At 38.5% G+C, this 12011-nt stretch overlaps 1 protein-coding gene across 2 annotated transcripts; it reads right to left on the bottom strand.

The window, feature by feature from the left end:
- Nucleotides 1-1587: 1587 nt before the first annotated feature.
- tmem87b (transmembrane protein 87B) lies at nucleotides 1588-12011 on the bottom strand. Of its 2 annotated transcripts, none has more exons than XM_074646278.1 (19): nucleotides 11806-12011; nucleotides 9862-9922; nucleotides 9682-9773; nucleotides 9463-9597; nucleotides 9313-9366; nucleotides 8920-9091; nucleotides 8573-8634; nucleotides 8015-8198; nucleotides 7833-7932; nucleotides 7637-7730; nucleotides 7149-7231; nucleotides 5629-5726; nucleotides 5411-5469; nucleotides 5214-5317; nucleotides 5069-5142; nucleotides 4883-4956; nucleotides 4677-4729; nucleotides 4541-4571; nucleotides 1588-3485 (listed from the first exon to the last, which is right to left on the bottom strand). In XM_074646278.1, the coding sequence occupies exons 1-19, from the start codon at nucleotides 11953-11955 to the stop codon at nucleotides 3444-3446; spliced, it is 1722 nt and encodes a 573-aa protein (XP_074502379.1). In that variant the 5' UTR covers nucleotides 11956-12011; the 3' UTR covers nucleotides 1588-3443. The 2 variants fall into 2 exon arrangements, with proteins under 2 accessions (XP_074502379.1, XP_074502378.1); XM_074646277.1 differs by lacking the exon at nucleotides 7149-7231 and adding an exon at nucleotides 6820-6891 and having other exon boundaries at nucleotides 5629-5737; nucleotides 11806-12010.

Below are 12011 nucleotides of genomic sequence, written 5' to 3'. Positions count from 1 at the left end.
ATTTTATTATTTATTTTTGGACTGTCTTAGACCATAGGAATAACATGTTTGAATTTTGAAAATGGGCATAGTTCCCCTTTAAGAAGTGATGCCGTACTGTTAAATTCAGCGTCCTCTGTCTTTGGTGTTGGATCTATCTGTTCCCCTTAACCAATGCAAGTTTCCTGTGCATTGGTAATTGTCATTGCTGAACTGCTGGTTGAAATGGGCACAATTAAGTTCAAGCAAATTCATAAGCTACTATACAATATACAGTAGGGCTGTGTATTGGCAATAATCTGGTGATATATGTATCATGATGCAGGGGTTAAGCAAGGCCATGTATTGTGATTTTGACTAACAAAAATTTACTTTTTTTATGTAATCAGATCAGTGGGATCTGCATGTGCATTTATCACAGTCCCTGTATCATAGCACTATTTTGAGAGGGTGCATCTCTTTGCAAATTAATCTTTGCATATTATATAAAAATTGATAGTCTTTTTGAGAATCAATACAGTATCACAAAACATAATATCGGGATACTCTTAATTTCCTACACCCCTAGTATACAGTATCCTCTTAAATCCTCCTAAATCCATAAGTCATTTTGAAGTGAAACAGCAGAAACTCTATAAATCTATGGATCTCCATCAAAACAGAAAAGAGGCACGTGCGTTGCTGGTGGGTTAATGCAGAATGAAAGGCACTTTAGAGGAATTTTGCTGTACTTTCATGATCCAGGAGAGGGGAGAGGTCGCCTGTGGATCATCTTTCACGTGGGATAAACGTTTGGAAGAAATGCAGGAATATGTGAGTGTATAGGAAAGCACTCACATATTTTGTCTCTGACTTTGAAGTGGCCTATAATCTGCCATAACAGGCCATAAAATAATGACGTTTTTTATGATTGAGACAAATATCACTGATGCAGTCTTATTATCGGCACAAAGCGTACTGTGTATGATGGATCGACAAGAAAAGTGTTGTAAAAATGAATGAATTGCTGTAGCAGGTTGCTCAGATGGAGGAACCAGGTCTCTCTGGCTCTGGGGCCAACGGGGCTTTTCTCAAAATGAGGCCATGTTTTTCCTGTTTGGCTCCACAGAGAGATCATGATGGTTTTATTGGTGATTTCATAATTGAATAGTTGCAGCTGAGGTATTTTAGACCCAAATACTGCAACAGAGGCCTACTTCTTAGCATTTTCTTTAATGGAAAATGGTACAAACAAGCCCAACACCTGGTATAAAATGATGTCCATGTTGGATACTGTAAATGGCACTCTAATTTCAAAAGGGTTAACCAGTTTGGACTCCATAAAACAAATTGTAATGTCAACACGACAAATACATTGGGTTGTTTGTTTCAGCCTTCTTGGCCACAAGCCTACTGAGGGCTAATGACTTGAGAGAAAACTTCAGGGTTTATATTTTCATCCACTGGGCTTCTTTCAAACTCTCCTTTCAGGATTTCAGTCTGCATTTCATTATCATTCATCACCATTTTCCTCACAATAGGCCATTCACTCACCAGTTTCTTCTCCTATTTCCTCTTGGTATTTAGTAAAAAGAGATTTCAACTAACGCAGCAAAATCACAACCGTAGTAAAATATGTATTTTTATTACCAAATGAATACTGAAAATCATAGACGAGGAAAAAAAAAACATTCTCCTGTTTTCGATTAATATTTAATCTTAAGTGTACACACTTCCTGAGAAGGAAGAAAGAGACGAAAACTGCTGGTTCGAAAAAGTTTAAGCCCAGGTCATCGTGACACCTATGAAAAAATAAAAAAATAAGAGGAGTCATATTATCCAGACACCTCTCCTCTCCACCTGTGGAATTATGCAATAACAGGAATCAGCCAATACCCATCTGTACAAATAATCAAGGTCCACTGCAGGTGTCTGCAGTTTTATATAACAGGAGGACAGCGTGCCATCATAAGCACAATCATTCCAGGTTTCCAACCAATACAAAAACGGAACAGTGACATTCTAAACCCAAGTGATCAGCGTTTGCTTATGCTAACCACACAACTGTATAATAATGTGTCATAATATGGGATGGTCCTGCTGTTACATTTACTCAAGACATCACACATGAAGACAATGACAGTGTTCCAACAGACAAAAAAAACACACCGGGACAGCCGTTTTCAGAAGAAAAAAAAAGACTTATTTAACAGAACATGAATATTATGAAGGTGTCTGTGAAACCATCACAATGACTTTTTATCAGCAAAGAAAGCAAAACAATGCAAAGCAATAAGAAACGAGCTGTGCATTAAATAAATGGAAGCACGCATTGTAAACACACTTGAGAGTAAACATGGGCGGACACACTTTTAACAACTTATAAGTACACTTTGAAACACAAATAAATAATGACATTATTTAACTCCATATTGACATACAGTATATTGCTCCTTATTTCAGAAGACACAAAAACCTGCCCACCCCCACACACATACAGCAGATTCAAAACACGACTGCAAACCCCCCAGTTCTAACCCATTTACATTGAAATTCAAATCGTTTGTGCTTCTTCATCCCCCTCACTCTCATTCACACCAATACTGAGGATGCCGGAGACATGAGCGACACTTTCCTACATATTGATTTCAATAACCTGAACAGATTAGGCCTCATACAAGAAACTACATGTAGGCAAAGCTGTAATCTTCAAAGTGCATTAAGAGCAAATGTTCTATTCAAAGTCAGTGTGTTTGAATTTTCAGATTTTAATGTTGGCAAAAAACGAAAAAAAGAAGTGTGCTTCAGACGTGCAGTCACATGAAAAATACATACTGTTAACCGAAATGGACAATCATACATTTATATATAAAGAAAAGATTCTGTTGGAATTAATGAACACATGGAAGTCAAATTTTCTGTCCCTCCCCTGGCTGCAAAAAATAACTTAGATAAATCATTCTTGGTGTTAATTACTGATCATTTTCCCCATCATAAATAAGCATCTTATTTTATTACAACCAACCAATAACATCTAGATGCCCGCAAAAAAAGACACTTTATTTGAGAGTATGTTCATGCATGAGGCCCACTGTTCTTAATTCTCTGATAAAATAAATTCACATGAACATAAACAGAAATAAATACAGCACTTAATATAAAATGAAACATTCTCTTTGGAAAGAAAGGCTCAAAACTGATCATAATCAATGAAATAGTGAACCAGTTGGTCAGTGAAAAGACAGTTTACCTCCGATAGAGTCCTTTGCTCTTAAGACGTTAAGGAAATGAGCAGAGCTCCCCATAAACTGTGAACCTGCACCACCCTGCGAAGTAGAAGCCGTACGGGAAGGTGCCCTGACAAACTAAATGGCACTTCTCCACCACCACCCCTACTGGAAATCCTTCCTGGAGAAGACCCTGCTGCAGACGCAGAGTCAGGGACAGCTGCTATGTTTTCCCTCCATCGCTGGAAAGGTTTTGCCTCACTCCAGCTTGGACATCTCGTATCTGGTCGTCATGATTTCCTGCAAAAATAACGTGCAAAATACAAACTAAACATTTTTGTCCAGGCTATCAAGATTTACTTTTCAGTTTCAGACAGAAACCTCCTGAAAACCAATGTTATTGCATGCTATTATTCAGACGCAATGAACTGTTTCACTGAGCCTCACCTCCCCATAGTTACTGCTTCTACGCCTCCTCAAGCTTTCCATTGTGGCAGAGCACATGTGCAGTTCACACAAACAGTGGCAACTGTACCACCCAAAAATCTTAGTAATTCTTTTAAACAATGGGTTCCTAATTTCAGACAGAGGTAGACAAAAGCAGGCTTCTCATTTCTAACCAGCGACTGTCGACCATTGGTAGATTTTATTAGCTGTAGCTAGCTACCTACATGTACTCATGATCGCACCCAGTTGTCATATCGCGTGGTACTATAGAGTGGTGCAGGGCTGACATATTTTTTAAATCTCTTAAGCTTGTGTTAATCACAGACCTTATTTCCGGCATCTAACCAAAAACCCATTCAAAAAACCTGTTGACTTCCAGCCGAGGGAACCGGAAGTGCTACAACGCTGTGGCTGTGATCAAATCATGCTGTCACCACTAGTTGGCAGGGAAAGCGTAATTGTTAGACTGGTTGCAGTTACTCTTTAAATGCAGAGCATTGCTCTCACTACAGCGCCATGCACACCGTTTCACATGTGAAGAAATCCAAAGCGTGACATACCTGCTGTGCCTAGTTACGGTTGCTAAGCTATGATTGGACAATCCCTGTTTGGGGGAGGGGTTTAGCGAGCAGTCAGTTAGTAGGTGCTTGATTTCAATGTAGGTATGTATGAATAAACAAATGCGCCTAAAAGCCCCAAAAGAATTCACCATGGGTCCTGTCACTGTGTCCTGAAGTCATTCACCATATTGTTGCTAATACAGTAACTCCACAATGAGCCCCTCACATTATCAAGCAACGCTTTCCCTCTTACTGTTTCCCTCTTACTGTTACTCATCTCCACATATCTAGAACAGCTGTCTCTGGTTAAAGAAATAAGTAGCAAGTAATTTAGTAAGTAATTCATACCTCATCTGAGTCGAGCAGGATTGGTAGCGCTCTGCAGTGACAAACAGGAACAAAGAGAGACTCTGTTAGAATCACAAATGTCTTCTATGAAAACACCTTGCAGGATTAATACATATTAATGTGATAGGATGCTTACACATCAGTAAGAGAGCTAGGAATGTTATCCTCCACCCACTTCAAGTCTTCCTCCTGGACAAGTTAAAAAAAAAAAAGAGGATAGGAAAAAAAGTAAATACTGCCATCTGCTGAAACATGTCACACTTGTACGGCTGCATTTCCACACTGAATTCCACTAATCAACACAGAAATACTCCAAAACAAGTGTGCGGTTGTGTTACTGACCGCCGGGTTTGTGTCTGCAGGCTTCATGGTGCCATTCGTCTCACTTTTCGTTGCCCTCAACTTTATGCCATCAGCTGTGAAGAAAAAAAACACAGGAAAGAAAAATAAATATAACAACACTATTACACACTCCAGATGTTTTGCAGTGTTCTGGTTAAAAGAAGCGCTCCCAAAATGTTACCGTACCAAGGTGTGTAGAGGCGAGGAACTCCTCAATCTCCTCATCGTCAGAGTCATCCATGAGAGGTGTGAAAGCATACCTGTGGACATGTGAAATTAAGTCCAGTCCAGCTCATGTTGTTGACGTCAACAGTCCTAATGTACTACTTGCCTTTGGTTGTTTGCAGAAGGTCTCCATAAAAACATGATGACGAACAGAATGACGGAGAACAAGAACCTCCAGAAAGCATCTTCCACCCACAGCTCAATCCAATCCTTTACACAAAAACAGCTCCAATTATCAATAATGTAATTGCATTTCTTTTTTTAACGCTAAACTACTGATGAAAGTGTCAACACCGTACTCACAGACTGGCAATCTGCTAGCCGGAATTTCTTTGCTATCCAACCCATGAAAATGATGGAAGCTGAGGGAGAAAGGGGCACAACTTTTATTCTGTTTTCTGGGGATACTCCCACGAATCTGGACGAATTCTGTTTTTACAGGTTTTATATGGATGAAAATACAAATAACTCATGAACACTGGCAGAGAGCGTAGTATTATGATTGCGAGCGTACCACTTACCAATGACAGCAAATATGAGCGTGTTTGTAAAGTGCCTGTAGAGAGACAACTTGACGGGGTTTCTCCTCAGCTTCAGAGTCTTGATGGTTTGTGCCAGGCTGACAAAGATGTTAGTGGCAGTCAAGGTATACATAACATGTGGCAGACATTACATAGAAACTAAATTACAATTTAATCAATGGGCCCTTACAACTTCTACATAAGAGTCTATACTAAGTCTTTCCTCCAGACACTGAGTCACATGTAAATAAAACAAAGTGGTAACTTCACTTACACACTGTAACTCAGCAAATGAAAGTGGTTGATGTCAGAAACAGCCCTATGTTGCACAATTCTGACACTCTGGTGTTACTCAGGTTTCGTAACAGTCTTTTTTCTTAAGAATACGGTGTAACAGGAAGTTAACAGTGTAAATGTGGCCTTTTCTTTAGAAAAGGTCGAACAGGAAGTTAACAGGCTAAACATACCACTATCTAGTCCACCCAGTCCTATCTAGGTGTACCTTATAATGTGGACAACTGAAATATATATAAATAGGATTTGATTTACACGTCTTTTATTTTAATTTTATTGGCTAATTCATAGAATTCCTTCAACCTTCACAGGTGTATTCAACATAAGTTGTTCAAAAATGTAAGTCTTTGTCAAAGTGCTACCTAGGGGTCCGGCGATATGACTGTGTATACTGTGAAGTATATATATATATATATATATATATATACACACATATATATACACATTTTTCAACAGTGGGAACTATCCCTTTAACAACTCCTGGAGTTTTTCATTAACAATTTCTAAATTGATGTTGCAGAAAATGTACCCATATACAGTATATAGAATTTTTTAGACAGGGCCACCTGTAAAGTTGGGTGGGCATGCAAATCAATCACTTCTGCATGAAGAGAAGCAGTGAGAATGGAGGATTATAAGAGCAGTTAAACCATCAACCAGAAACAAAAAGAGTTGTTACACATTTCAGTAGCAAATGAATGATGAATGCCGTATGTTGCTGTATGTCTCTCTGCCAACTTGTACTTCAAGTGCTCTTTCACTGCTTATTATCTGGTAAAGGAAGACGACGGTTGCAGATAAACCTCTCCTGCTCTAATTTGGTCTCGTGTGAAGGAGGTGAGGAGGAGCAGAGGGGATAACCACACAGGGGAAGGTTGTGGGTGCACAAAAGGATATCCACCAGCATAGAGAGGAGTCTAGCAGAGCCAGGGGAATGTTGGCCAGCAGGGCCAAGTCAGAGTCTTTCGCCTGGAAGGGAAGGACAGAGCAGGACCAGAGGGAAACGAGGAAGAGGAGAAAGATATGGATAGGATGGGAAATAAAAAGGCAGCACGGCCAGTAAAAAAATAGAACCATTCACCAAAGTGCAAAGAAGAAAAATCCCAAAACATCCAACCCAAAAAGGCGAGAAAAGTCAAAATCACTTCTAATTAACAAATACGTCCACGTTGTTGTCACATGAGGGTATAATAACTAGTGATTAATGGTGCTGCTGAGGAGCACACTGGAAGGATATGAACCAGATGGCGCAGGAGTCAAGCACAGCCAGAACAATAGCTGTAATGAGAGCGGGGCCATTGTCTCGACCCTTCATTTTTAGCCCCCGGACAAATCAAGAAAATACACAAATTGTGATGTCAGTTTTACTTCAGAAACACAATCTGACAACAAAACACAGAGCTTTAATACTGTGCTGCTAATTCTTAATTAGCTTTAACATCAGGATATAAACAATCAAGCAGTGGCGAAACAGTAAGTCGACTCACTGATCATCAGATTCTTCCGTTTTGATCATTGAACAGTTGTTTGTCGTTATAACACTAGCAGGTTAGACATTTTTTTGAGGATTTGTTTGCTTTCCTCCGATTCAAATTGTTGTTAATATCTTTGAGGGTTTTATGACTGTTGATCAAATCAAATAAGCAATTTGAATTTTAACTTCTGTATGTCATCTGTTATTGTTGACATCTGCATGCACTGATCTTTTACTCACCCCAGTGATCCTCAGGACACCTTCAATGCTCGCAAAGGAAAAGTAGAGGATGCCGAGCCCCACAACTCTGTGCATCACTTGCCCCAGTCGAGGCCTAACACGATAGAAACAAAGAAAATGATTTTGTTTTAAAAAAATAATAATTAATGTATCAACAAACAAGTACCTGTGTGTGTTCAAATATATGTTGACATACTTTACAATGCCGTAGCCAAGGCTGACGATGATGACGAGCAATCGAGCCAAAGTCCTTTTGAGGGCAGAGACCAGCTCGGCAAAGATCAACAAGCCTGGAGCTGAAGGGGGGAAAAAAACAAAACGTATATTCACAAAACATCTTACTACCTCACATGAAAAAGGTGATCTGTGGACACTCACAAGCAGAGCCGTTAGTATTGGTGTTTTCATATTCGGCACAGAAGACGGCCTTCTCCACCATCCCCAGAAATATGACCCCCGCTATCCAGAACTGGATCCTCAGCAGATCCTTCCAGTAGCACGCTGCCCAGATAAACCACAGCAGGGCGTACAGGATGTACACTATGCACATCACCATGTAGAACTACAAAACAGACAGGGAAACACATGTGGGAGCAGTTGTTCTTCATTAGCTAGAGACCGAAAAAGAAAATTACAGAACAGATCATCCAAAAACTTTTTTTTTTTTTCTTCTTCATAGTACAGTCTGCTCTTTCAGCTTCAGCGTGATTCGCTAAAGTCAAATGTTGCTGTTGAGTTTATGAATCAGCTCAATTCCCTGGAGTGGATTGTACTGGGCTGAACAGAGCTCCAACTGGATGTTTTATTAGGTTTTAGGTGAACTGTCCCTTTAAATTAGTGGACAAATCTTTTGACTCTGTCATTTAAAAACCACAAAACCCCAAAACAGTCAAATACAACCCTTCATTATAACGATCCCTTAAATCATCTACTTACAATCATGAGAGGCCATTCTGTGATAGAAATGTAGCCATGGCTGCCTTTCATCACCACATTAACTGGAAAAACAAAAAAAAACAGACTTTAGATAAATGAGCACAACACATTAACATTATTTGTTTGTGGTGGTGACAAGTTTTGAAATCTGACACTTCGTTGTCGGCTGCAAAAACAGCTTCGCATTTATGAGACAGTTGCTGATCAGGGAAGTCAATTCTGCACTGTAATGCACCACCAACCGTTTCCATGACGCGTAATAATGCAGGGTGTTAAAGTTCCTCCATGCCAGTCACACAGTATATTAGTTGCTCATGATGTAATTATCTGTTTAAAAAAAAGCTCACCCGTTAAATTCCAGTTGGCTTCCGGTTTACTGGCCACAATCTTAACAACCAGCAGGTAAGGCCCGTCCTTCCACGTGGTGGCTATGACGTTGTCATGGATATTCACATTACTGTTGTTCGCGGTGCTGCTACTGTTGTACTCCTCAGTAATCCATCTGGTTTCCTTTTCATCCTGCAGTATAACAAAAGTGATTCATCACTATTTTACAAAAATCATTTAATACTATATGTGGAAACCATTTAAACATAAACAAAACACTTTGATAGTTAAAGACAATGAATACAGGCCAATTATGTTTATTCTGTTACTTTTCTGGGAGATTATACTTCAATCTTTGCTAACTTTATCTTACATTATTATATTAAAATCAAAGAGCATTTATGTTTTCTTACAGACACTGCACCCTCAACAGGTGGTTTGACTGTATGCGGCTCTGCCTTGGCTTTCTGAAAAAAACACACACAGTTACCGCATGGTAATAGATAATAAATGCCATGATGCAAAGTGTGTGTGTGTGTGTAACTATGCTGTGACAAACCTACTTGGAACATTGGAAAGGGTTTGCGTCCACTGATACATGGTATGGGAGCGTGTTTGTGTTCGATGTACTCTCCTTGTCCGAGGGGATTTGGATCCAGGCCCTCTCCGCGACTCAGCGGTGTTCTCCCATACATTTCCTACAGACAAGGACAGTCACAACTCAGAAAACAATCAAGTCTAGATAGACTTGTCTGATAGATTTGTATGACGTCTGTACTTACTTCAATATTGTTGAATTCATTGTGACAGGGGTAGTATTTTAAATACCAGCGAATAGTGAAGTTCACCGCCTCAGGACAGCCAAAATGCACAACTAAAAGATGAAGACACAAGTGATGATAAAAAAAAACAAGGGACACATTTTGTGACGGGTCATCATGAGCATATTTTCCACGTCTCACCTTTCATTTCAATGTTGGTGTCTTTATACATGGATTTCTTTAACAGCAGTGGTCTTGAAGTCTGCGGGATGGATAAATAAAGTTTGTGAGCTGGAGTGCAACAAATGGATTATATTTTCTTCCAGAGCAATATATAATTGGTTTGAACTGATTCATCATTTAGGTGCCAGGCTGTTGTGGCAGCGTATGGATCTTCCACCCGATACTGAGGCTCCTGACCCCGTATTAAATTAATAAAGTGTAAAATTGCCAATATGTCTTGTTTGTTTCTTGTTACTGATAGAGAGTTCAATCATCCAATCCACCAAAGAACTCAAAACAAGAGTCAACACCAACAGGAGAATACACTGTTTACCATTGGCAGAGAATTTTGGCAAATTTTTCTTGGGCGCTACCCACATAATCAGCTGTGCTGCTCATCCCACAAATGCATGATCCTTACAAGTTGGACATCATTGTGAAGGTAAATAAACAGGCTTTCCAACGATGTAAAATATATTGTCAATTAGCATTGTAACAACAGAGAAAGTTTCCAAACTTTTTTTTTTATATATATATATGTCTGTCTGTATGTGGTCTGTAACAGATTTGGTGACCTCTCTTCCAGGTATTGCATCCCGGCCTCTTAGCACACCTAATACTGCAACTAGATATAGAGACAGATGCAACAACAGAGGGAATCTGAAACGTCTCAGTTGTTTAAATTATTGATCAAGGCTTTTCTAGTTAGGATTGAGTCTGGGAACTGTAACACACTGATAAACAAGAGGATGGACTCCACTGTAAATCAAGCATTAGGGTGTGTTATATCACCTAGCTGTATAACAGCAGTGATGTGTTAAAGGTTGGTGATAAAAGGACCATAAGCATTTTGTGTACTTCTTGTTGTTGTTTAACTTTTGTTGTATTTTTAAAATTATGTTAGTTTAGATCTTACTTCCTTTTTTGTCATTGTCTTTTTTTCTCCTATGGTTGGGGGGAAGTCCTTTGTATAAGCCTGTGGCTTCTTGACCTCTCCTGACACATTTGATATTTTTTTTTCTTCCATTGACTGGATTTTGTGCAGTTTTATATATGTGCAAATAAATAAATAAATAAATAAAGTCTAGGAACTGTAACTGTACTGGTAAACAAGAGGAGGGACTCCACTTTACAAGACTGTAAATCAACCATCAGGGTGTGTTATATCACCTAGCCATATTACAGCAGTGATGTGTTGGAGGCTGTGATAAAGGACCATAAGACAAATATATATATATTATAGCTAATATATATATATTATAAATATATTATATAATAATAATAATAATAATAATATAATAAATATAATACATAATATATATATATTATAAATATTTATATATATATATTATAAATATAATATATATATATTATATATATAATATTTATATTTATATTATAAATATATATATATATTATGGCTAATATATATATATATTATAAATATATTATATATATATATTTATATTATATATATTATAAATATATATTATATATATATTTATATTATAAATATAATATATATTAATATAATATAATATATATTATAAATATATATTATATATATATTATATTATATATATATATATATATGATGGTTTCTCTGGGGATCTCAGCTAAACAGCAGAGAGTCTTCAGACAGCTGTCTAACTTGAACAGCTTGTTAGCCACAATGCTAATGCTAATTAGCTTAACAACACACATTGCTCTCTCGGTAGACACACTTTATTATCCTAATCTGTTAAAGACAGCAAGTCACAGTCAAGAGTGTTCATTAACTATTAAACTAAGACAGATTACACGGCTGTCTACACACACACAGCTGATAGAGAGCATAACAACAAGGCTAATGTAGCTGCTAACACTAGCTGCTAGCATGTGTGTCAGTCATTAACAGTGTTTCCGGTTTAGATCATCACTCACATTGACTACTGTGATCTCCCACAGGCCGGTCTCCGGCGCTGCACAGACCGACGTTATGGTGCTGAGTAGCAGTAGAAAGAGGACAGTCCATGGGTATAAAGCAGCTGTGGTGGGACAGCTCCACGTCCTCATCCTGACTGCAGCAGCCATGTCGGTGTAGGGGTGTGAACAACTCTTCCTCCTGCAGGAGGAGCTGTGGACCACAG

Source organism: Sebastes fasciatus, chromosome 9 (assembly GCF_043250625.1).
Source record: "Sebastes fasciatus isolate fSebFas1 chromosome 9, fSebFas1.pri, whole genome shotgun sequence".
Taxonomy (NCBI): Eukaryota; Metazoa; Chordata; class Actinopteri; order Perciformes; family Sebastidae; genus Sebastes; species Sebastes fasciatus.
The sequence above is the reverse complement of the archived record's forward strand: the minus strand, read 5'-3'. Positions and strand labels throughout refer to the sequence as shown.